The 25,074-nt window shown below is 50.6% G+C and overlaps 2 protein-coding genes across 12 annotated transcripts in view; one reads left to right on the top strand and one right to left on the bottom strand.

The window, feature by feature from the left end:
* Positions 1-14,581, top strand: part of AFAP1L2 (actin filament associated protein 1 like 2) — a 147,972-nt gene extending 133,391 nt beyond the window's left edge. For 6 of the 8 annotated variants that reach the window (XM_042239057.2, XM_027960545.2, XM_027960543.2 and 3 more), the window contains 10 exons: positions 259-363; positions 2,829-3,040; positions 5,670-5,815; positions 7,097-7,208; positions 9,187-9,432; positions 9,522-9,693; positions 10,205-10,360; positions 12,094-12,287; positions 12,382-12,504; positions 13,389-14,581. In XM_042239057.2, coding sequence (XP_042094991.1) covers positions 259-363; positions 2,829-3,040; positions 5,670-5,815; positions 7,097-7,208; positions 9,187-9,432; positions 9,522-9,693; positions 10,205-10,360; positions 12,094-12,287; positions 12,382-12,504; positions 13,389-13,415 — 1,493 coding nt within the window. In that variant the 3' untranslated portion in view covers positions 13,416-14,581. Of the gene's footprint in view, positions 1-258; positions 364-2,828; positions 3,041-5,669; positions 5,816-7,096; positions 7,209-9,186; positions 9,433-9,521; positions 9,694-10,204; positions 10,361-12,093; positions 12,288-12,381 lie in introns of all 8 variants that reach the window. The other 2 variants (XM_060404724.1, XM_060404723.1) reach the window with 1 other exon arrangement.
* An 884-nt stretch (positions 14,582-15,465) lies between these two features.
* Positions 15,466-25,074, bottom strand: part of VWA2 (von Willebrand factor A domain containing 2) — a 52,020-nt gene continuing 42,411 nt past the window's right edge. For 3 of the 4 annotated variants that reach the window (XM_042239054.2, XM_042239052.2, XM_027960311.3), the window contains 4 exons: positions 24,097-24,669; positions 19,796-20,347; positions 19,001-19,126; positions 15,466-17,811 (listed from right to left, as the gene is read on the bottom strand). In XM_042239054.2, the coding sequence (XP_042094988.1) occupies positions 17,693-17,811; positions 19,001-19,126; positions 19,796-20,347; positions 24,097-24,669 (1,370 nt within the window). In that variant the 3' untranslated portion in view covers positions 15,466-17,692. The remainder of the gene's footprint in view (positions 17,812-19,000; positions 19,127-19,795; positions 20,348-24,096; positions 24,670-25,074) is intronic. The other variant, XM_042239053.2, reaches the window with a different exon arrangement.

The raw sequence follows: 25,074 nt of genomic DNA, 5'->3' as shown, positions 1-25,074 counted from the left end.
AAGAGAGGTTGGTGAGCTTCTCTTGAGGGTGTAGTTCTAGAGATATCCAACTTTGACCTGTGGACTCTGGCCTTGAGCACAGATGTGTGCATGTGGACGTGCATGTGTGAAGGACAGACGTGTGTGTGTGTGCGTGCACGTGCGTCCACAGTGAGGAACAGACAGGAAGGGAACAGTTCTGCTGTTTTTTCTGTCTTTCATGAGACCATGTCTGTAGGCTGTGTGCAAGGCTGATGACTTTTCCTCTCATCTTGACAGTCAAGAAGAAATGTTCTGCTGGTCTCAAACTGAGCAACCTGATGAACCTGGGCAGGAAGAAATCTACCTCGCTGGAGCCTCCGGACAGGTCCCTTGAGACATCCAGTAAGACTTACAGCTGCCTCCAGGACCAGAGGGCCGGCTGTCCCCCCGGGGCTGTGGCTGGTCTCTGGGAAGACAGCTCAGACAGCGAAGGCAGGGGTGTGGGGTCTTGCTCTAACCCCTCCCTGGCGGGTGAGCCCACGGCCCACAGTTTCTGTTGATCTTTGCAGCAGGGAGCTCTTTATGACTCCCCAGGCTCTCTTGCTGCAGTGCTGGCCCCTGTGTGGAACTGAAGGGTAATTGATGACTGTCCTAATGATCTTTAAGATTGTGTTCATTTGATCACTATGTCAGGAGCATGGTAGGCACGGTGTTAGGGAAAGAGGACCAAGGAGACGGAAAACACGGTCCTGAGAGCTTACAGCTCAGAGAGAGGATGGCTTTATACCCAGAAGCACATGTGGTGAGGCCTTAGGAGCTCCAAGGACTCAGGGACAGAAAGAACCTCTCTTACTCTGTGGTCAGAGACGGCTTCCTGAAACTGAGCCTTGAGGGGCAGGCAGGAGTTGATCGGGCTGGGCTGGCCCCGCGGGCAGGAGCAGAGACTGAGAGGGGCCCAGGAAGAGCCACTAAGGGGGCAACAAAAGCCTGTGTAGCTGGTAGAGGGTGTGCGGGTGTTGGAAGACCCTCGAGGTCATCTCTACTGCCCTGACTCGGCCTTGAGCAAACTGAGGCCAAGGAAGAGAGAGAGAGAAAGACAGAAGAGATAGGAGACTTGCCCAGAAAATACCCTGGCTTCCGACCTGAGGCTCGTTGCTGTGCTTACCTCCGGGGCCAGAAGGCCACCACTGTCCGTCCTTGGGCCTTTCCCTCCTCTTCACGGAACCCGTGTCCCAGCTCTGGGCTCTTTTCCTGAGTCCCAGTTCAGCTCTGTGCTTCATGGCTGGCAGGGTGGGCTAGCGAGACAGGAAGGCAGCAGAAGGTGGGGTCTTCTCTTTGGAGCCTGCTGGTCCTCCAGCCAGGGCTTTGGGTACCGGCCTGGCCAGCCTTTGTGCCTGAGAGGGCACGGCATTGGGCCTGGGAGCCTGGTCCCAGTGAGTCACTTTGGGAGATGCAGCTGGGCTATTGCTGGACGTTACTCAGCAGGGAAGCACGCTCCTGTCCCCTGTGGCTGGGGAAGGGCCAGAGAGAACACAGACTCCTTCCCAGGGCTTGGCAACTCAGCTCCCCGCCTCTCTCTGGCCCAGAGAACTGTGATGGGCAAGTGAGGCGCCTGCTTGAGTGAGCCAGTGTTCCAAAGTCCTGGGCTCACATTCTTCCATGTTGTTGCTGTGATGGGATGGTCACGTGGCTCTGAGAAATTCACGACCCACACTGAGAGTCCAGCATTGAGCTGGGTGCAGAGGTGGCCATGTGCTTTGGTGTGTGGGCCTGGGTCATCCCGGCTAAGGGTCAGAGCAGCTGCTGCTCCCTTAAGACGGAGAAGGCATCCACGCTGCAAACTGGTGCCTCTGGGAAGATGAGCAGCACAGACAGACGTCAGCTCACTGCATGCAGGTGGGACAGGATTCTGAAGGCTGGACTTTTACTGGCCAGCCCCAGGGACAAGGCTGTGCTTTGGCACATGGTGTCAGCTCCATAAACGTTCATCTAAGTTGGGGAGGAAGCTGAACCTGACACACGCAGCCATCTAAAAACAAGAAAGGCCTGCAGGATGGGTGTACCCCAGCGCTGGGAGGCCCTGGGTGCTGGCGGAGAAAGGAGGGCTCCCTAGTGGAGGAGCCACAGGGCACAGACCCGGACGCTAGAGATGGACATGGCAAGTTCATGCCCTGGACAGCCTCTGTGTCCAGTTGGGAAGCTGACATGGAAGCAGAGGGTCACGGTTCCAGTTCTCGAGTGTTCTGAGGCTAGCAGAGATGGTGGAGCGGTGGGGGGTGGCGGCAGAAACCGAGAGGATGAGGCGGACTTGGCCAAGGGGAGGGGGCCTCTGCAGGCTGAGACCGAGTGACCCATGGTGGCAAGGTGTCAGGGGAGCTTACGGAGCTAAGGCTGTGGAGGTGAGGGGACTGATCATGGCTGGAGGAGGGCTTCCTGCAGGTGGCCTGGGCTGGCAGAGGTCGGGGAGGGCCGCCACAGGTCACGGGCTTAGAGCCGGGAGATGAGGCCAGGCCAGGGAGCCTCGATCCCACACACACACACACACACACACACACACACACACACACACACACCCTCTGGCCTGGTCTAGTCCAAGACACAGTTCACTGCCCTCTGGACACGCCTTTTCCAAAAACCAGTAGGGCTGTGTGCTCCCCTCCTTCAAGGGGTCTAGCCCCTCACACAAAGGAAGGAGAAAGACTGAGGTTCACAGCCTTTATGAGGTTAAGAAATTCTCTCGGGCAAAGCTTGGCAAGGCTTGGAGCTGAGACTTAAGAGGCGCATTCCCGGAGGTCCAGAGGCAGGCAAGGGCAGTCCTGGACGCCCTCGGCCACCGACACCCCCTCGGCCGTGTCCCTCCCCTGCAGGCTACCTGAACGTGCTGGTTAACAGCCAGTGGAAGTCGCGCTGGTGCTCCGTCAGGGACAGTCACCTGTACTTCTACCAGGACCGGAACCGGAGCAAGGCGGCCCAGCAGCCCCTCAGCCTGCTTGGCTGTGAGGTGGTGCCGGACCCGAGCCCGGACCACCTCTACTCCTTCCGCATCCTCCACAACGGCGAGGAGCTGGCCAAGCTCGAGGTACCGCTGGCCGGGGCGGTTGGGGGTTGGGTAGGCAGACACGGCCAGGGCGGAGGTCACGGTCACGGCTGTTTGCCCCAGGTCCTGAGGCCTGCAGTCCTACCACGGGAGATTCAGCTCAGCTGCACTTTATTTTTACTTCCTTTGCCTGAGATTGTTTGCGTTTTTAAAAAATTTCCATTCCCTTTCTGACCTCAGGGTGGTTGTGTTATAGGAACGGGACAATGAGCTATTTCCTGCACTTAGGGTAGAAGGAGTATTTATAACTCCCTAAGTTGCTGGAAAAACTTTCTGGGGACTCAAAGCGGGTTTGTGATTTCGTTTGCGTATCACCAGATGGGACCCAGTACATAAAAATGCAGACGGTCAGGGTTCATCTTGGGGGAAGAATAAGGTTTGTGACCCAGTTGCATTATTCCCACTCCCCACCCTCTGTTTGATGTTATGTTACATTTACAAAAAGAGAGGTGACGTAACGCCTTGCCATGAACTGGGCAGGCCCAAGCCAGAGTGCTTTATACACGCTTAAGCACACACCCCAGTTCATTCTTGGTCACCTAGTCCTAGCTCCAGGGGTCTTCATCCTGAATTTGTTCCAATACTGCCCTCTTGTGGCTAAAAGGGGCAGTTGCTCCCCAAGCACAAGCCTGTGTTCATTCCTGCATCCAGCCAGACCGTTGACAGATCAGTACCAGGATATGGTGAAGGAGACAGATGTGTTCCCTGGCACGGGACCTACCTTCAAGAACAAGAGTGAGATATGATTCAGTATCCACTTTATCACTTTTCACGGGCTGCCTCTAGCTCCTGCTGACTTAGTGATCACTAAGTAATGACTAGTAATGATAACTGAGTAATCACTGAGCGGTGGGGCAGGAGCTGTGACTATGTATGAAAGTGTGAATGTTGGGTGGGTGGGGGGCAGTGTAGAGAAAGCCTGTGGGAGGGAGTGGGGGCTGATCTTAAGAGCAGTGGTAGACCCGCTAGGCATGCATGCATGTGAGGGATGGACCATAAAGAACGCTGAACACCGAAGAAGTGATGCATTCGGACTGTGGTGTTGGAGAAGACTCTTGAGAGTCCCTTGGACTGCAAGGAGATCCATCCAGTCCATCCTAAAAGGAATCAGTCCTGAATATTCACTGGAAGGACTTAAGCTGCAACTCCAATACTTTGGCCACCTGATCAAAGAGCCAACTTCTTTGGGAAAAACCCTGCTGCTGGGAAAGATTGAAGGCAGGAGGAAAAGGGGATGACAGAGGACGAGATGGTTGGCTGGCCTCACCGACTCAATGGACATGGAGTTTGAGCAAGCTCCGGGAGATGGTGAAGGACAGGGAAGCCTGGCGTGCTGCAGTCCATGGGGTCACAAAGAGTCAGACACGACTGAGTGACTGAAAACAAAGACCCTGAAGGGTTTCAGGGGAGGGTGTCGTGGTCAGATTTGGATTCCAAGCTGTGTCCTCCAGCTGCTGGGTGGGGGATGGAAGGAAGGGGGACATGAAGGGGTAAAACGAGACCCATCGCCCAGGGCAGCGATGGTGGCAGCAGGAACTAGAGGCAGCCCTTGAAAAGCTGTATTGAGAAATCCACCTGAAAATGAGTGGAAAAAGGAAACCAGCTAAATGTCAAACTGCACTTTCAGCTGCCCTTCTCATCATGAGCACAGAGCAAGAAGGTGGCAGAGCTGTGGCATGCTGCTAAAGCCAGCATGGCGGTTTGTTTTTCCTCAAGAAAGTAAACCTGCGGTATCTGTGGAATTCCCAGTTCTTTCTCGTTAGAAAGCCCAGGAACCATGCTGGCATTTTAATAGAAAATACTCAGTGTACAATGATTAGAATGTGTTGTCGCCTGGGGAAAACTAGGCGCTGACTTCACTGGGATTTAGTTCATGATTTGTTGGAGGTAGCTGACCTGGCATAAGGTGTATAAGACAGTTTGATTGTTAAAAGCATAAACAAAAATACATTTGAATTTTGTTATTTCTTAGCAGGGATCCAGGTAGTCTTGTATATATGCATTAGGGTTATAAACTAAAATGTGATAATTCATAAAATAGAAGTGTCAACCTAAAATGCATGCATTTTAACAGTCCTCTCCGAGTCCATTAGCCCTCTAGAAATACCTGCCTACAAACATTACACGTGATGGTGCACACGTACTTCGTCACTTAGTCATATCCGACTCTTTGCAACCCTTTGGACTGTAGCCTGCCAGGCTCCTCTCTCCATGGGATTTCCCAGGCAAGAATACTGGAGTGAGTTGCTGTTCCATTCCCCAGGGGATCTTTCCGACCCGGGGATCAAACCCATGTCTCCTTCCTGCGTCTCCTACATTGCAGGCAGATTCTTTACCTGCTGAGCCCCTTGGGGAAGCCCTCTAGAAATACATCTTTATAAACATTACATGTAATAAACTGGGGACAAATGCCCAGAGCATCATTGAGGCGGCACCAGGGTATCACTAGTAGCAGGAAATATTATCTGGGGTTCCTGGGGACTGAAATATACCAGCGAAAAATGAGGAACATGGCCTCAGAGCCGGGTGGGCATCAGGGAAGAGGTGAAGAGGTCTGGGCGCCAGGCAGCACACTCCAGCCCTGCTCATGTCCCTCTCTGCTTCCTCCCAGGCCAAGTCTTCTGAGGAAATGGGCCACTGGCTAGGCCTCCTGCTCTCTGAGTCGGGCTCCAAGACAGACCCGGAAGAATTCACCTATGACTATGTGGATGCCGATAGAGTTTCCTGTATCGTGAGCGCTGCCAAAACCTCTCTGCTGTGAGTATTCAGGGACCTCTCACTCCTAGCCATCATGCTTCTAGAGCAAGGCCTAGACTGGCCTCTGGTGGTCCCTCGAGCAGCTGGGAACTCTGGGTGGGCCCTGTTCTCCCAGTAGCAGGAAGACCAGGGCCAGGGAGCAGCCCTCAGGGAGGCCCAGCAAGGAGCCAAGCCAGGCCACTGGCCCGGGGGACAGCCACTGCATCCCTGGCTCTAATTAGATTCTGTTCAACCCACTCCAGTGTTCTTGCCTGGAGAATCCCAGGGACGAGGGAACCTGGTGGGCTGCCATCTCTGGGGTTGTACAGCATCAGACATGACTGAAGCAACTTAGCAGCAGCAGCTCCTGAAGGCAGAGTGGGCACCTCTCCTGGCCTTCGCTTTCCTTGCTGTAGAGGCGGCACTTCTGCATGGCTTCCTTCCTGAGTCCCAGCACACACTGGTGTGAGCCGACAAGGGGTACTTCTGCCTCCTGGATGAGCAAACTGGGTCCCGGAGAGAAGTGGTCTTGGGGAGGGGGCGGGTAGAGGCAGCATGGCTGTTGTTCAGTTGCTCAGTTGTGTCCAACTCTTTGTGACCCCATGGACTACAGTACCCCAGGCATCCCGGTCCTTCACCGTCTCCTGGAGTTTGCTCAATCTCATATCCATTGAGTCAGTGATGCCATCCAACCATCTCATCCTCTGCCAGCCCCTTCTACTCCTGCCTTCCATCTTTCCCAGCATCAGGGTCTTTTCTAATGAGTCAGCTCTTCCCATCAGGTGGCCAAAGTGTTGGAGCTGCAGCTTCAGTCCTTCCAATGAATATTCAGGACTGATTTCCTTTAGGAGTGACTGGTTTGATTTTCTTCCCGCATGGGTGGAAGCAAACTGGGCCAAAATGGGGAAAGTGTCTGTCTGTGCTGGCCCAAGTGTACTGTGAAGATGAAGTGACAGAGGATTTTGTTGTTGGGAGGAGGTCCTGAAAGGGTGGAATTCCGGGTGAGAAGACGGCTGTACTGTGCTTAGTTGCTCAGTTGGGCCCAAGAGGAGTATGGGGCAAGGGAAGATTATTTTTCAAGAAGAGACACTTGGAACCGGGAGTTCTAGTAAGAAGACCCTGGGGAGAGAGGGAGGAGATACCCCTAAACAAATAAATTCATTCTACAAGGAGATCAGGGCTCGTCCTCAGGTCCTGCATAGCCCGCGGATTTCACTGCGCCTCCCGTTGTTTGGAAGCCTTTGAGACTGGTGGCTTTTAGCCCCACCCCTATCCTGAATCCTCTCTCACCGTGTCTCCCAGGCTGATGCAGAGAAAGTTCTCGGAGCCGAACACTTACATCGATGGCCTGCCCAGCCAGGATCGCCAGGAGCTGCTGTACGATGATGTGGAGGTGTCAGAGCTGACAACCGCGGTAAGGATGCTGGCTGGGTGGCAGCCTGGGGCTGTCTATCCCCTTCCTGCCAAGACCCAGAGCCTCAATGCCAGAGGTCGTTAGATGGTCCCCGAGAGGAATGGACTCCAAGTCACCTGCAGGGCCATCAGTGGAGAAAGCAGGGTGCAGTGAAGCTCTCTCTTATCTGCTGGGGTGGTACCACCTGCCTGGCCTGGGGACTCATCCAGATAAAAGAGCTGGTTACCCACTCTGGTTAGTGCCGGGGTGGACAGTGAGGTGCTGGGATGGAGAACAGCAACACCATTGGCCTTTTCTAAGAAACTGAAATACAGTTGATTTGCAATATTATATTTGTTTCAGATATACAGCACAGTTAGTATTTTTATAGATTATATGCCAGTAAAAGTTACTATAAAATAATGGCTATAATTCCTCATACTATACAATATATTCTCGTTGCTCATCTATTTTATACATAGTGATTTGTATCTCTTAACCACATACCCCTCTCTTGCCCCTTCCCTCTCCCCTCTTCCTACTGGTAACCCCTGGGCTGTTTTCTGTATCAGTGCGTCTATTTTGCTACATGTCATTCATTTGTACTACTTTTTAGATTCCACATATAAGTGATACCATACAGTATTTGCCTTTCTCCGAGTTTCTTTCACTGGGCATAACATTCTCCAGGTCCATCCACATTGCTGTAAACGGCAGAATTCCATCCTCTTTCGTGGTTGAGTAATGTTCCGTTGTGTGTGTCTGTATACATGCATCAATCTTTATCCGCTCATCTGCTGATGGACACGAGGGTTGCTCCCACCTTGGCTACTGTAAACAGTACTGCTATGAACTCTGAGGTGCATGTATCTTTCCAAGCTTGCGTACTTGCTTTCTCCATGGTACGGAATTGCTGGGTCATATGGCAGTTCTATTGTCAGTGTTTTGCGGCACCTCTCGACTGTTATCCATAGTGGCTGCACCAGTTTGCGTTCCCACCATCAGTGAACAAGCTTTCCTTTTTATCCACATCCTTGTCAACACTTGTTATTTGTAGGCTTTTTGAAGACAGCCATTCTGATAGGTTTGTGAGGTAGTTTCTCATTATGTCTCTGTTGCATTTCTCTAATAATTAGTGATGTCGAGCATGTTTTCATGTTGACTGCTGGCCATCTGTCTGTCTTCTTTGGAAAAAATGTCTATTCCAGTCTTCCACCCATTTTTTAATGGGGTGGCTTTTTTTAAAATATAGAGATATATGAGCTATTTGTATATTTTGGATATTAAGCCCTTGTTGGGTCATTTTCTCACATTCCATAGATTGTCGTTTTTATCTTGCTGATGGTTTCCTTTGCTGTGCAACAGTTTTTAACTAGGTCCCGTTTATTTTTGCTTTTATTTCTTTTGCCTTATTAGACAACCCCCCCCCCCTCCAAATATTGCATGATTTCTGTCAAAGAGTGTTCTATGTTCTCTTCTAGGAGTTTTGCGGTTTCCGGTCTTACACTGAGGTCTTTAATTCATTTTGAGATTATTTCTCAACTGTGGTATGAGGAAACGTTCAAATCTTGTTGCTTAGACATTAGCTGTCCAGACACTATTAGCCTTTGAGGCTCAGATTGGTGGCGGAGGTGGAATCATCACCTTGACAGCTGGCTCCAGTCACGGGGTATGGACCTCTGTGCTGGGGCATCTGTGGGCGATCTCATTTCATCCCAGCCACCTGAGAGGGAGGGACTCCTAGCCCCTTCTCTCCAGATGAGGAAGTCAAGTCAGGGAGATGAAGTACTGTGCCCTGGGTCTCCCACCTCTTGAATGGCCTATCCAGGAGGTGAGCCCAGGCCTTCTAACTCCAGCTCTTCAGGAGGCTCCTCAGGAAGGAGGTCTGGTGACCTTGGGCACAGGGAAGGGACAGGAGCTCTGCAGCAGGACTGGCATCCCCTCCAGGGCTCCAGGACCCAAGGCAGTGGAGAAAGCCCCCTGATTCTTCCCCATGCAGGGGGAAGCCCCCGAGGAAGCCAGCCCTGCAACAGATGTTTCGGGTGAGCCTGACCCTGACCGTGTGTACCTGGACCTCACGCCCATCAAGTCCTTCCTACACAGCGACAGCGGTGCCCAGGCCCGGGCCGCATCACCCACGCCGCCCCACCAGGACCCTCCGGCCGAGACTCTCCCTCTCCCTGAAGACTCAGACCCCGCCCCTGATGAGCCCCTCATAAAGTCTCCAGAGAACCCCGAGTTGCAGGTACAGGGGCTCCCGCAGTGGGTGAGCTAGCCTTACCTTCTCGGGGGGCCCCTTGGCCGGCTGAATCCTATTTGCTTTCTCCCACTCAGATGCAGCAGGAGAGTCAGGAACCTGAGGAGCCCTCCCTGGGAGGCACAGAGGTCAAGCTCCAGGCTGCACAGCAGAAGGCCTCCTCTTCCCTGAGCTGCCCTGACACAGTGGCTGTCGCCCCGGCCGGGTCCAGCCCACCTGTGAAGGACAGGCTGAAGGCAACCAGTGCAGGTGCCTGTGCTAGATAAGAGCCGAAGGTTTCGGAAAGGGCTTGGGGGCTTCCCTGGTGGCTCAGATGGTAAAGAGCCTGCCTGCAACGCAGGAGACTTGGGTTCAATCCCTGGGTCAGGAAGATCCCTGGAGTAGGAAATAGCAACCGACTCCGGTATTTTTGCCTGGAGAATTCCATGGACAGAGGAGCCTGGTGGGATATAGTTCACAGGGGTGCAAAGAGTTGGACATGACTGAGCGACTAACACTTTTACTTGGAGAGGTTAGTCTGATTGCCCCCCTTTCAGATGAGGAAAGAAAGGCCCAGAGAGCTGGAGGACTTGCCCAACGTCTCATAGCAAAGGAGGGGTAGGCTCAGTTTCCTTTTCTGTCCCTGCTAGGCTGGTCTGGCATCCACCTCTAACCTACTTCCAGAGTGCTGGGTTCTGCCTGAGCCTGTAGAGTTGGGTGGGACTGCCCTCAGGGGCCAGCCCGACTGACCCAGGGGGTTCCCCTCCCTCTGGGTCTGCAGAGATCAAACTTGGCAAGAACCGGACAGAAGCTGAGGTGAAACGGTACACAGAGGAGAAGGAGAGGCTTGAGAAGAAGAAGGAAGAGATCCGAGGGCACCTGGCTCAGCTCCGGAGGGAGAAACGGGAGCTGAAGGAGACCCTGTTAAAGTGTACAGGTAGGCACCACCTCCTCTCAAGGGAGATGGCCCCTGGAGGGGCCGGGGCTTTCCAGGGGCGCGAATCCAGATCTGTGCACATGGCCTGCAGCCCCCTCAACCTTTGGGACAGGTGGGTGCTCCCCGCAAAGTCCTCCCCTTCCAGCCTGTCTGAAAGGTCACTGTCCTATATCAGGATGTAGTTGAAAAAGCAGGAAATCTCTAAAATTATGTGTCTCAACCTGAAATGTGTCATTCCATTTAAGACAAATGTCTGTCTCTCGGCCCATTTCTGCAGTAAAGCCAAGGTCTTTCCCTGCCCTCTGGACCGGCTGATGGGAGCCCCGGGTCATGGTTCCTGCATTAACCACATCTCTAACGCTTCAACTGGCCATCTCTTTACAAGCGCCTTAAGTCTGTGTTCATTTTAAGGAAATCTGCATCCTTGTAGATTATTTTCCAAGTCATCCTCATATCATCCTTCAGCTGTTTCCTAGCGGCTTATCCCTCGTAAGACCTTTAAGCAGCATTTGACTTCATTTTTAGAGAGTAACTCCATGTACTTTAATATTTAAGCTGTGAATGTCTCTCAGTTATGTCTGACTCTTTTGACCCCATAGACTATACAGTCCATGCAATTCTCCAGGCCAGAATACTGGAGTGGGGAGTCTTTCCCTTCTCCAGGGGATCTTTCCAACCCAGTGATCGAACCCAGGTCTCCCACATTGCAGGAGGATTCTTTACCAGCTGAGACATAAGGGAAGCACAAGAATATTAGAGTGGGTAGCCTGTCCCTTCTCCAGTGGATCTTCCTGACCCAGGAATCGAACCGGGGTCTCCTGCATTGCAGGCAGATTCTTTACCAATTGAGCTATCAGTGAAGCCCATTAGACTCGCACTAACCAACATAAACAGTTGATCCCTGAGAATCTTACAAACATGATTGGTAGAAGAAAGGTAAGGGGGGCATGAGATGTGACCGACTTTTTAAAAAAGATTACATCTTCACTGATAAGAATTCATAGACCATTTGCACATGGTTTTCAGTATATTCACAGAGTTGTGCAGCCATTACCAGAGTCAACTTGAGAACATTTCCATCGCCCATACTCACGGGCAGTCAGTCGGGGCTCAGGATTCCATACTGAACATGTGGTACCATCCTTTCCTCTGCAGTGAGCTCCTAGCATGGACTCTTGGTTGAGTCATCATTTCCTGGTGCTACAGGAAGAGCCTGAGGACACCAGGGTGAAGAGGGGAGGGTAAGACAGGGCTGAGAAGGTGGCAGGGTTGAGGACCCTGGCTCCATTAGGCCCAGCGAAGCAGCACATGCCAAGAGGATTGAGGGAACCATGTGGGGCAAGTTGAAACAGCCCAACCATCCTCCAGAGGTCACCAATAAAGCTTATTTCTCCCTTTGAGGTTGCTGTCACCATGGCAGGTATTGACACAACCAGAGTCCCTAAGGGCCTACCAGGAGGGACGTTAGGCCTCAGATTCAGGCCCTCTTGTGAAGGCGGAGCTCTGCTGCCAGAGCCTCCCCAGCCTTTGCAGAATGGAGACACAGGACCTGGGCTCCTGGACTTGGAGGCTGTCCGCCACCCACTGAGAGGCCTGTCCCCGCTCTCAGGGTCAGAGTCAGGGCAGTGGTGCACAGCCCCTCGGGGGCTGTGTTTCGGCATGGTGTGTGTGTGTGAACCCATCCTGCCCCTGGTGTGACTTCTGGCTGAAAGGCTGCAAACTTCTCTCTGCAGACAAGGGGGCAGCGGCCAGCCTGGAGCAGAAGCTGAAGGAGGTGGACGAGGAGTGCAGGGTGGAGGAGCGCAGGCGTGTGGACCTGGAGCTCAGCATCGTGGAGGTGAAGGACAGCCTGAGGAAGGCGGAGGCCGGGCCCGTGACGCTGGGCACCACCGTGGACACCACCCACCTGGAGAGCGTGAGCCCCCGGGTGAGTCCGGGTGCCCCATCCCCATGGGCCAAGTGCGGGATGAGCCATGCCTCCCTGCCCTTAACTCAGCCCTCGCTCTCCTCTGACACCACAGCCCAAAGTGGCCACCCCGACTCCTGCCCCCGACTGTACCCCGGTCAACTCTGCAACTGCGCTCAAGAACAGGCCTCTGTCAGTCATGGTCACGGGCAAAGGCACCGTCCTCCAGAAAGCCAAGGTAAGCGGTCACTCCTGTGCTCTTTCAGGGGCCCCTGGAGGACAGAACTGTCACCAGGGTGGTGGAGGGCGCCCTTCTGGCCCAGGCGGCACTTTGCTCCTCTGAGCACAGGCTCTGCGGGAAGAGGCGGGAGGCTGGGACTTGGCTGTGTCTTTGGCCTTGACCAACCAGAAAGGTGCTTGCCTTGGTTCTGTGTCCTTGCAAGTCCACCTGAGGGCGTGCAAATGCTTTGCGCTGCCCACCACGTGATTATCAGTAGATTGGGGGCGGGGAGGGGGGGGGGGGGGGGTAGAGGAGAGGAGCAGCTCAGAGACAGAGAGGGGCTGGAGAGTTTTCCAGTTTAAAGAGAACCTCAGTGATTCTGAAGGGTGTCTGTCAGGAAAACGAAAGCCGCAGATACAGATGGGTGATGGGTTTGCCAGAAGCCATCCATGCAGCTGGCGGTGAGGGGTAAACGAGAGCAGATTTATCCCTGGGAGCTGGATGAGGAGCGTTATGAACCCTTGATTCATTTGTACAGTAAAGAGCATGCCTAGAGCTGCCTGTGTTTTTGGCAAATGCTGCTCCTTAGCACAGGAAGCTCTCATTGCTGTCCTGCTTATTACCTGCTGGAGGTATCATGAGGCACTGGTACCAATGACTGTCTTAAATCCATTTAAGCACATGAGCACCAAGGCAGACGTCACTCAGCCTCTGTCTGTTGCTCCATGGCCTCAAAATCTCTGAACAGGGGCTCCAAGCAACAGGGAACAAACACACGGGGGTTGAACCTTAATTGCCATCTCTCTTCCTAGCTGCTTCTATGAGTATGTAGGTTGGCTGCGGAGGATAACTAACTTTCTTCTCTTGGGGGGCGGGATGCTGGTGTTTGAACGGTACCCTAGGAATGGGAGAAGAAAGGAGCAAGTTAGGAAACAAACTTCCTGTCAATATGGACGTTGGTGACAATCCTGCTTCGTTACAGTCTTCATTCAAGCAGCAACTCTGTGAAAGGGTGAGTCTGTTTACAAGGAAAAGGAAGAACTGGGGTTCTGTGAATGGAATACTTCGGCTAAGAGGAGGCTCTGTCCCTGTGCAGGGCCAAAGGAAATAATACAAGACTTTTTTGGAGACCCAAGTCTATTGGTTGTAAACAGGACATTGCTGTAGTTAGGAGTATTCTATGTTTCTTCCTTGAAATTTTCATCCACTGTTTTATCAGACTTTTTAAATGAAAAGTTTCTGATGTGGAGGCCTTGGTGGAGGAGAAATCAAGGTAGCAGGATCTTGTCTCACTGATCACAGGGCTTTGGTGAGAGTATATCTCAACTCCTGACCGTCATCTCCTATCTGATACTTAGTAGTGTCAGGGGCTAAACCGTCCTTGTCTTCAACTGTGTAAAAACCATCTTTTTTTTTTTTTTTTTTTTTTTTTTTTTAAGAAATGGTAATTGGGAAAATATCTGGGACCAAGCTGAGGCACTGTTCCTGGTAAATTAAGGACTTTTTTCAGGCTAAAGTGGGCCTGAAACAATTGCTTTTAAATAAAAATTTTAAATGATGCTGTATTATATAGGAAAAAAAATGTTTAAAGTCCTGTAATTTAGAACAGTGAAAAGTGTCTTTTGAGATTTAACTGACTTTTTACATTACCATAGAAACAAGATTACCCTGTGTTTACAGATTCAGTCCCATGGAAAGGCCATTTTTAAGAGAAGTTATTTAATCCAGTGCTCTCTTAGTCCCTGTTTTTTAAGTTGTGCTTGATGTCCAGGCCCTTTCCAAGAAAAAAGAAGGGGGGCAAATTTTGTTCCGGGTGCTCTCTTTTTTTAAAATTGACAGTGCTCTTGTTTATGTTGCCTGTTTCTCTTCCGATGGCATTGTTAACACAGGTTAAAACCATTTCATCTATCATCTCTGCCTCATTTCTGGGGGTTCTGAATCAGAGTTCTCTAACACTGGTTCCTGGGAACTAAAGGTCTTTTGAGTCTGTTTTCTTATTGTCTTTCTATTCCCAGGACATTTATTTCCTTTGTCATTAACACTTGGTGTCCCAAGTGGTGAGTTAGATTTTTTTTTTAATAAAATGTTCATTGTATTTTGGGTGTTCTTGTATTTCATGGGATAACGTGGCAAGGCCTGGTAGACTTCTACTTCAAGGGGGAAACATTGTGGATATTTATACACTGAACTTCAAACTATGTGAGTGAAAACACAGAACTACAAGGTAGGATCCTAGCAGGAGACTTTAAGCCTCCTAACAAGAAGTAGCAGAGGTAAGGCTGAAAGATTTTAGTATGATAAAGACATGGGAAACATCTTTAGAAGCTGATCATATATAACAATGACTGAAAATCAATACTTTAAAACACACTCCTAGATATTCTTAGTGTTAGTCGCCCAGCTGTGCCCAACTCTTTGCGACCCCATGGACTGCAGCCCACCAGGCTCTTCTGTCCATGAGATTTTCCAGGCAAGGGTACGGGAGTGGGTTGCCATTTCCTTCTCCAGGGTATCATCCAGACCAAGGGATCAAACCCGGATCTCCTGCACTGCAGGCAGATTCTTTACCGACTGAGCTAATAGATAATTCTTAGAGGAGTAAAAATCATACCCATACTTGAAATGTTGCCTTAGTAGTAATAATTTAAAATGGCAAAACCAAATTTCTGACTCCTTAAAAAGACAGCCTACAGCAATATTAAATGGCAGAACTGAAAAAAGAGGCCTTAAGTACCGATACTGACAGTCCTTTTGAATTACAAGAAAAATGCTATGAATATAGCAGCTTGAAAGTTTGAGGACTATATATTCATATTTTTCATTTTAGAAAGTTAGCACAGCTCTGATACTAAAATTCCAACACATAAAAGAAAAACATTCCAATATATTATAAAAGACAATCTCATTTTTGAACATAGATTGAAAAAAAACTTTAAAATATTGGCAAATGAAATTCAGCAGTGTTTAAAGAACCAGACATTGCAACCAAATAGCATTTATCCAAGAAATCAAAGGTGGTTCACCAACTGAAAATACAAATAGGCATTTTATCATATTAACCAATCAAATGTGGAAAAAACATCTCAAAGGGAGCAGAAATGCAAACCACAAATCTCAATACTCCTAATAAACACTCTGTAATCCAGGAATAGAAGCAAGCATTCCTTATCAAGTAATGCACAGAGAGTAACAATGATAAAAACGTCCTTTCAAGTCAAGAACCAGCTACAGTCCACTACTTGTTAAAACATCATTCTGGAGGTCCTAGACAATGCAAAATGACAAGAAAAAGTAGTATAAAATTTCAAAAGGAGAGACAAAACTGTCATTACTTGTAAATGCTATCTTTCTAGCAAAGCAGAGTCAGCTATTCAAACTAAAGCAGCTGGCTGGGATAAAGATCATTTGGAGAAAATAAAAGACTTATGATCTATCTGCAATGTTTAAGTTTTTACAAGGAGAACATATTTGTATATTATGTAATTAAAATAAAAGCCAGTTTCTTTAAAAAGAAAGAAAAAGGGTTAGCTGGGAAAAGATCACTTAAAGTTATCTTGTCAGGAGTTCCCTCTTCCACTACTAGAACCCAGAAAGGGTTAAACTCCAGCAGCACCTTCGCTAGAAAAGGTTAAAATTTTTTTTCACCCCAAGGGCTGAAACCTAAAAATAGCAACAGTAAGGTCTTTAATATGTTAGGCTAGGCCCAGGGCCCAGTTTTGTGCGGTTTTTAAGTCCAGTTCAAATGGGACATCCAAATATCAACCCTGAGCCAGACAAAGAGCCTACATTATGAAATGATTAAACTGCTGTTGATGTAGAAGACAATGGAATTCTCTAACATCAGCCATCAGCACCTACCGGGTGGGCACGTGACTCTGCTCTGATATTGCTTTTACCTTGGCAGAAGGCAACGACTGGAATGGAAATAACTGTCATGCACAGTGCTTGGCACACTGGACTTGTTTTTAACATCTAATAAAACCACAGTGATGACCTTCCAAGTACTTTGCACCGGAAATCCTGAAGTTCTTAAAGCTAAAAGCAGTATTTAAATCAACGTGGCCTCGAATGTTTGCCCATAAAACATCACATTAAGGTATTTACATTAAAAATAAAAACTATGATAAAGTGTCTGGATTTAAATCAGAGCTCTGCAAAGGCTTCTACTGAAAACCAACTCCCAACTCGACCACCTGGGCAGAGAATTGATTTGTTAAGGACTGTGGGATAAGCAAATATCCAGTTCGCCAGAGAATATGCTATCTAAGCCTTTTTGCCATTTAGGGACAAATGCTCCTGTTAAATAAACACAACCAATGTCACTTCTTGAAATATTCCTTTTAAAACCAGGTATGAAAAACAAAACTAAAACCAAGGCAGCATAAGATCTATATCGAAAAAAGCCAACCCCTCAAATCTCTTTGTTCTACCTTGACTGAGTTTAAGAATTCTGCTCCTTTTTGACCCCCAAAGGGAGAGTAAGACAGGCACTCAAGAAACACCCCACAATGAACCCTCTTAAGTAAACACTAAGAAGCCTCTCGAAGGGAGTGCTGGTCACCTTAGGTGCCCCTCAGGTCCAGGGCTGTTTGCACACTTAGCCCCTCCCCCCCCAGGGCTGTTTGCACACTCAGCCCCTCCCCCTCAGGCAAAGAGCTGGTCAGTCAGTCTCCTTCCAGTCTGAGGCCTTTCCAAGTCCCACACAGGGATCCCGTCACCAGAACAAGTCACGATGCCGCCCAAGCCCCTCTTCAAACTATAGAATGAATGCATCTGGAGCATCTTCGGGGAAAGATGTGTTTAAAAGTCCACCCTCCGTCCATCCTGAGATGCCATCATCGAGTCAGGGGTCTGTCATCACTGCCTTCTTGGGCATAACTGTCCCAGGAATGTCCTGTTTAGCCATCACCGTGGGCAACGTGAGCTTCAAACAGGCCATCAGAAGTCTCCAGGTTCCTCTGCTGCTCCTCGGGGGACACGCGGCAGATGGCACCAGCTCAACAGTGCACAATTCGGTCAGCAAAACATGTGAAGAGTTCTCAGTGTGGTCGTGAAGGGGGTAACCAGCTGCTACCATGTCCCTGGGTAGCTCTGTCTGCAGCTGAGCCCTCTCTTCTCCCTGGGGCAGGACAGTGGGCAGGAGGGTTCAGATGGGGCTGGAGGCAGAGACCACAGACAGGGTGCTCTGCTGAGGGTAGGCTCCCTTTCAGTGCCCAGGGGGCCCACGCCTTCTTTGTAGGCCCAGCTGGGAGGGGCTCAGTGGCTGCCCTCCTGCAGGCTCTCGGCCGGAGCCACGTGCCTTAAGGGCATCTCCTCTCAAGGCCCCTAGGAAAGAAGTGAACTTTGAGGATGTGAGGGTCTGAGTCCTCTTCTTAACCAACTAGCAACCTTATGGGCCCCATTGTGCCTTGCGCTTAGGCTAAGCCAAGCAGAAAGTGCCCCTCACAGCCCTCCCCGTATTAGGAAAACCACCTCTGCCAGGGCCTGCAAACGCAGGGCTCCAATGCGAATCGTCCACTGGCTGTTGCTGGCTTTTCTACCTTTAAATTCATGAGCAGCAGTCACAGGGGTCACCTAGGAGGCTGTGCAACAATCATTTTTCTATGTCTGTACTCTAGTCTCCTCTCTCCTAAATGGTTACTAATTCTCTTCTTTCCTCAAACCTCCAGCACCTCCTCCATGCCCTCACTCTCTGTTGAGCAAATAGACACTCAAAAAAAGAACTCCCAGCAACTTCCACTGCCCCATCCACCCACCCACTCGAACCTGTGCCCATGTCCTCTGCCTGTGTTCCGGTTACTCTGTGTCCACTGTGCTCCTCCCCAACAGTCTCCTCGGATTTTCATCAGTGTGTTCCGTTCAGTTGCTCAGTCGTGTCTGACTCTTTGCTACCCCATGGACTGCAGCACACCAGGCTTCCCTGTCCATCACCAACTCACTGAGCTTCCTCAAAGTCATGTCCATTGAGTCAGTGATACCATTCAACCATCTCATCCTCTGTCGTCCCCTTCTCCTCCTGTCTTCAATCTTTCCCAGCATCAGGGTCTTTTCCAAGGAGTCAGTTCTTCAAGTTAGGTGGCCAAAGGATTGAAGCTTCAGCATCAGTCCTTCCAATGAATATTCAGGATAGACTTCCTTTAGGATGGACTGGGTGGATCTCCTTGCAGTCCAAAGGACTCTCAAGAGCCTTCTCCAACACCACAGTTCAAAAGCATCAATTCTTCAGTGCTCAGCACCATCTACTACACTACATGCTGTACTTACCGGTTGTCTCTCCCTCACTAGAACCCTCAGGAGGGCAGAGATTCTCAATGTCTTGTTTCCTGCTCTGTTCCTCTCACCCAGCATGGCACCTGGGATGTAGGGGGCACCCACTAAATGTTTCATGTATGAATGAACCAATGACTGACTCCTTCCATCGATGCCCTAGAGCCTCCTTTGGCTACAGTCCTGGGGAACAGGAGGACTGAGACCACCACCCCAGCCCCTACGTGGGAGCTGATGCCACACTCACGGTTCTCGCAGTGGGGGCCCTCCCAGCCACCCTGGCACTCGCAGCGGTAGCTTCCGTTGCGCAGGACACAGGTGCCCTCGTTCATGCATGGGCTGGGTTTGCAGAGGTTAACTGGCCGCTTGGCTTCTGCAAGGGAGGACGGGAGGACGTGTCAGCAGACCCAGCCTGGGTCAGCCCTGCGGACCCTACCCTCACCCAGACAAAGGTGAGGCCACAGGAGCAGGGTCTTACACGTCACAGTGGCTCTGTGGGCCCTTGAGCCACAGGTGAGCACATGAGTGGGCCCCAGCCTCCATTCAGCTTTCCTGCAGGCAAGCAGCCGCTTTCTTTAAGATGGGCTGAGCACACAGCAGTGCTCACTATCATCATTACGGCCACAGGCTTTTTAAAAGGTGCAGAGAATGTTCCTAGTAAAAGGAGGCTTGAAGTCAGGCTACCCTGGCTGTGTCTGTTCCTAGCAAGGTCCGTGCCATCCTGGGGTCTTGGTGGATATCCTAACAAATCTCTTCTTTTTAGGTGGGGTGCCGTCTGTGGGGTTGCACAGAGTCGGACACGACTGAAGCGACTTAGCAGCAGCATTTATTAAGTTTGGGGAGAGATACTTGTCTAAAATTCTCTGCACCTTAAAAGGGGACTTGTGTGTGCCTCCCACATGGGATTTAGCACAGAGCCCGGCACATGGAAAGTCCCCAGTAGTTGGGAGGAGCTGCTGTCCCCGTAGGGATGTCCATGAAGGCTCTGGCTGAGGTCCACCCTTCGGAGGCAACCCTGAAGTTGCGGATTCCCCCCACTCACCTCTGCATATCCATTCGATGAGTGCATCCTGGTGGTGGCTCAGGTCTGCGTAGGCTGCCACGTGGATCAGGGCGTCGCGGGGACCCGCGAGCCTCCGCAGTGCCTCCCTCAGGACGGGCCCCACACCCACCACCAAGACCGAGACGCCGTTGTCCCTCAGCTTCTGGGCTGGGACAGCCGCGTCCTCCACCCCGCTCCCACCCGTGACCACCACCACCGCCTTGGGGACGCCAGGCCGGGCGCCGCCCTGGACCGTCATCACCTTGTCATAGATGTGCAGCAAGGCCGTGCCTGCCGAGCCCACCCCTCCCAGGTAGGGGGCCTGGCTCAGGGCCCGCAGCACTGCAGCACGGCTGAGGTGGGCGTCCAGCCCGAAGGCTGTCTGGACGTGGCCGCCGTACACCACCAGGCCGATCTGCGTCACATCGGGGTTCACGTCAAACCGGAGGGCGCAGCTTCTCACGAAGCTCTGCATCTGGGCGAAGTTCTCAGGCCCCACTGAGACCGAGGCGTCCAGCATGAAGGCCAGGTCCAGCGACTGGGCCTGGCAGCCTGTAGAACAAGCAAAGCGGCCCTCAGGGGGTAGCCGGGGCGGGGGTGTGCTGTTCTGGGGTGATCAGAGCCCAGGTCGGCCGGTCTCCACCGCAGCATCCGGCCTCCACCCTCTCCTGGAAGAAAAGCAGGACACACGAAGGCTCAGCTGGACCATCCTCAGCCTCCCCTCTGGCAGCTGGATGTGGCCACGTGATAGTTCTCTCCGATGGGATGTAATGGAAAGTAACTGCAATTTCCAAGTTATATCCCCAAAAGGAAGCTGCCTGCCTTCCACTTCCCCTCTGCCCTCTTCCTGCTGTCTGAGAAACAGCGGCCCTGGAGTTAACAGACAGCTGAACCATCCTGCCGGCCCAGGCTGCTCACCTCTGAACTGTGATGGGAGAGGAATAAACAACTGCTGATGTAAGCCGTGGGGCTCTGAGGCTCAATCTACGCCTCCAGGTGCCATGAACTGTATGGCAGTGGTGGTTTAGTTGCTAAGTTGTGTCCGATTCTTGTGACCCCATGGACTATAGCCCACCAGGAGTAAAGTATGCAGTAAGAGGGTCTGACTTACTAGTTTTTTAAAACCACTCTAGCATGAGAAGAGTCCGAGAAACCATCATAGCCAAGAGGAGTCTAAGAAGACAGGAAGACTAAATATAAAATTTATCCTGGATGGGATCCTTGGAACAGAAAAAAGACATTAGGTAACAACTAAGGAAGTTGGAATAAAGTGCAGACTGTAATAAATAATGACCAACTATGGAGAGAGGTTTGTATCACTGTACAGGAGGCAGTGACCAAAAGCATCCCCAAGAGAAAGAAATGCAAGAAGGCAAAATGGGTTTTCTGAGGAGGCTTTACAAATAGCTGAGAAAAGAAAAGAAGCAAAAAGGAAAGGAGAAATAGAAAGATATACCCCACTGAATGCAGAGTTCCAGAGAATAGCAAAGAGAGAACAGAAGGCCTTCTTAAGTGAACAATGTAAAGAAATAAATAGACTGGGAAAGATTAGAGACCTTTCCAAGAATATTGGAGATACCAAGGGAACATTTCACGCAAAAATGGACACAATAAAGGACAGAAATGGCAAGGAGCTAACAGAAGCAAAGAGATTAAGAAGAGGCGGCAAGAATACACAGAAAAACTATACCAAAAAGGTCTTAATGACCTGGATAACCACGATGGTGTGGGTACTCACCTAGAGCCAGACATCTTGGTGTGTGAAGTAAAATGGGCCTTAGGAAGCATTATTACCAATAAAGCGAGTGGAAGTGATGGAATTCCAGCTGAGCTATTTCAAATCTTTAAAAATGATGCTGTTAAAGTGCTGCACTCAATATAGCAGCAAATTTGGAAAACTCAGTGGCCACACGACTGGAAAAGGTCAGTTTTCATTCCAGTCCCAAAGAAAGGCAATGCAAAGAATGTTCAAACTACTGCATAACTGTACTCAATTTGCATGCTAGCAAGGTAATACTCAAAATCCTTCAGGTCAGTCTTCAGCAGTACCTGAACCGAGAACTTCCAGATGTACAAGATGGGTTTAGAAAAGGCAGAGGAACCACAGATCAAATTGCTAACATTCACTGGATCATAGAGAAAGCTAGGGAATTCCAGAAAAACATCTGTTTCATTGACTACACTAAAGCTTTGACTATGTGGATCACAACAAACTGTGGAAAATTCTTAAAGAGATGGGAATACCAGATCACTCTATAGGTCAAGAAGCAACAGTTAGGACCAGACATGGAACAACTGACTGGTTCCAAATTGGGAAAGGAGTACATCAAAGCTATATATTGTCACCTTGCTTATTTAACCTATAGGCTACTAGAGTACATCAAGGGAAATGCCAGGCTGGATGAAGCACAAACTGAAATTGCTGGGAGAAACAGCAACAACCTCATATATTCTGATATCACTCTAATGGCATAAAGCAAAGAGAAACTAAAGAGCTTCTTGATGAGGGTGAAAGAGGAGAGTGAAAAAGCTGCCTTAAAACTCAAAAAACTAAGATCATGGCACTCAGCCCCATCACTTCATGGCAAATAGAAGGGGAAAAGTGGAAACAGGGACAGATTTTATTTCCTTGGGCTCCAGCAGATGAGTGACTGCAGCCATGAAATTAAAAGATGCTCCTTGGAAGGAAAGCTATGACAAACCTAGACATCATATTAAAAAGCAGAGATATCACTTGGCCAACAAAGGTCCAGACACTCAAAGCTACAGTTTTTCCAGTAGTCATGTACAAATGTGTGAGTTGGACCATAAAGAAGGCTGAGCACCAAAGAATTGATGCTTTTGAATTGCAGTGCTGGAGAAGACTCTTGAGAGTCCCTTGGACAGCAAGGTGATCAAACCAATCAATCCTAAAGAAAATCAGTCCTGAATAGTCATTGGAAGGACTGATACTGAAGTTGAAGTTCCGATACTTTGGCCACCTGATGGCAACACCCAACTCATTAGAAAAGACATGGATGCTGGGAAGGATTGAAGGCAGGAGGAGAAGGGGGCACCAGAGGATGAGACGGTTGGATGGCATCACTAACTCAGTGGACATGAGACTGAGCAAACTCCAGGAGATGGTGAAGGACAGGGAAGCCTGGCGTGCTATAGTCCACGAGGTTGCAAAGGGTTGGACACAACTAAGCAACTGAACAACATCAATGTTGGTTCATTAATTGTGACAACTGTACCTGGTTAACATCTTACAAGAGGGACACTGGAGATGGAACACAGGTGAACTCTACCATTGTCACAGTTTTTCTGTGAATCTAAAACTATTTTTTTAAAAATCCTCTGGCTGCCAAGGGAAGATAAGACTGGAGGGGCACAGTGGAGGTGGGCAGGCAGAGAGCCCTGTCCTTCCCCCAGCAGGAGGGAATGTCTCACCATTGGTGAGAGTGACACCTGGGGCTGAGAAGCTGAAATCCACATGCAGCTTCTTTAGAGGAGAAGTCGGGAGCGCTGTGGAGGGTGAGTTTCACCTACTCCTGTCTGACCATGGGCCAGGCCCCCACCCCTGATGGGGATATCTACACCCAGGTTTTGTTTTCCAGGGCACCCTCTAGTGGTGGGTCATGGAAATCAACATGGGTTATAGAACAGAATGATTTCAGAATGCATCTCAGGTAGAAATGGCAAGTAGCATTGCAGGAAAGGCTTGGCTTGTTCTAGACATTTATGCTCGTATAGGCACATGTGTGTACTGGGAATGCATTTCTTTCTTGTCAAAAAGAAACTGGGAAGCTGCCTTTCTAGAGTTACACTTAGTAGGTTCAGAGCTCCTTATTAACTATAACAATAAAAATTAATAACAGTGATACCTGCAATTCTGAGTGCACACTCTGAGCTTACTCTGTACTATTGTGCATCTTGCTTGCCCTATGTAATCCTCATAAAAGCCCCTCAGGAGGTGCTACTATTTGTCAGATTGTGGTGACCAGTAAAATGAGATGGTTAGACAGCATCACAACTCAGGGGACTTGAATTTGAGCAAACTCTGGGAGACAGTGGAGGACAAAGGATCCACGGGGTTGCAAAGAGTCAGACATGACTTAGCGACTGAACAACAACAAAACTGAGAAGTTACTCATCACAAGGCTCGTATATGAAAAAAAAATGGGGCTGCGGCTCCAGCCTGCATCAGAGGCCCTGGTTAAGTCCCTACCAAAAGGTGGAAGGTTCTACCACTGGCCGGCTGGCCCCCGGGTCAGGAGGGGCTGGCCCGCAGTTGGCACGGGTGTGGGGATGGTCCCTACCTGGGCGTGGCCGGCTGCACAGCTTGCCCTGCAGCTTTGGGATTTGGTCGAATAGGTCCTGCGGGCTGGTGTAGGTCAGCACGCTCTCCGCGCCGCCAGTGATCATCTCCAGTTCCGCCCGCACGTCCTCGCTGCCCACACCCAGCAGCAGCAGCTCCCGGGCCCTCGCGAAGCCCGCCGGGCCGGCCACCTCGTCCTGGGAGCGTGCCTCGGTCATCAAGACCACCGCCCGCTGAGGCCGGTCCAGGCCTGTCCTGGGGGCACTCCCGAAGCCACGCTCTGCCACCTGCTGCAGGGCCCGGCCCGTCAGGGTGGCTCCACCGTCAAAGTGCAGGCCGTCGAGGCTCCGGACCAGGTCCGGCACGTCCTGATACTCGCCCACCGGCACGGCCACGGTCAGCTCTGCGCCATAGAGGGCAACACCCACACGCGCCCGGGAGTCTCCGGCCAGGGCTGCCCGCACAAACCGCTTCACGAAGGCCTTGGCCCGCTGGAAGCCCTCCGGGGTGGCGTCTGCTGAGCCGGCCAGCAGGAACAGGACGTCCACTCTGCACTCCAGACTCAGATTCAGAGCTGCCGGGACACAGCCGCAGTCACCCTGGGGAGCACGCGAACCACCGTCCCACCTGGGATGCCCAACCCCACGTGGGGCTGAGCCACCCCCCTCCTAGGAGAGGGATGGGGCCATGACACTGAGGCTCCAAAGGCTAGTGACCAGAGCCCAATACCGAGTTAGACAGGGCTCCCGGCTCCCACCCAGGGTCTCGCTGTCTCACCTCTGTTTCAAAAGAAAAATAGAATCTATACTCTTCCCCCACTATGCTTAGTGCTTCTTGTGTCCTGTTGGAGAAATCTCTGTCCACCCCCAAATCATGAAAACAGGCTCCTATGTTTTCTTCCAGAAGCTTCACAGCTTTGCTCTCTACACGTAAATCAATGATCCATCTGAAATTGATTTTTGTGTAACTTGTGTGGCAC

The sequence above is a fragment of the Ovis aries genome, chromosome 22 (genome assembly GCF_016772045.2).
Source record: "Ovis aries strain OAR_USU_Benz2616 breed Rambouillet chromosome 22, ARS-UI_Ramb_v3.0, whole genome shotgun sequence".
Lineage (NCBI taxonomy): Eukaryota > Metazoa > Chordata > Mammalia > Artiodactyla > Bovidae > Ovis > Ovis aries.
Note: the sequence above shows the minus strand (reverse complement) of the source record. Positions and strands in the feature narration are given on the sequence as shown.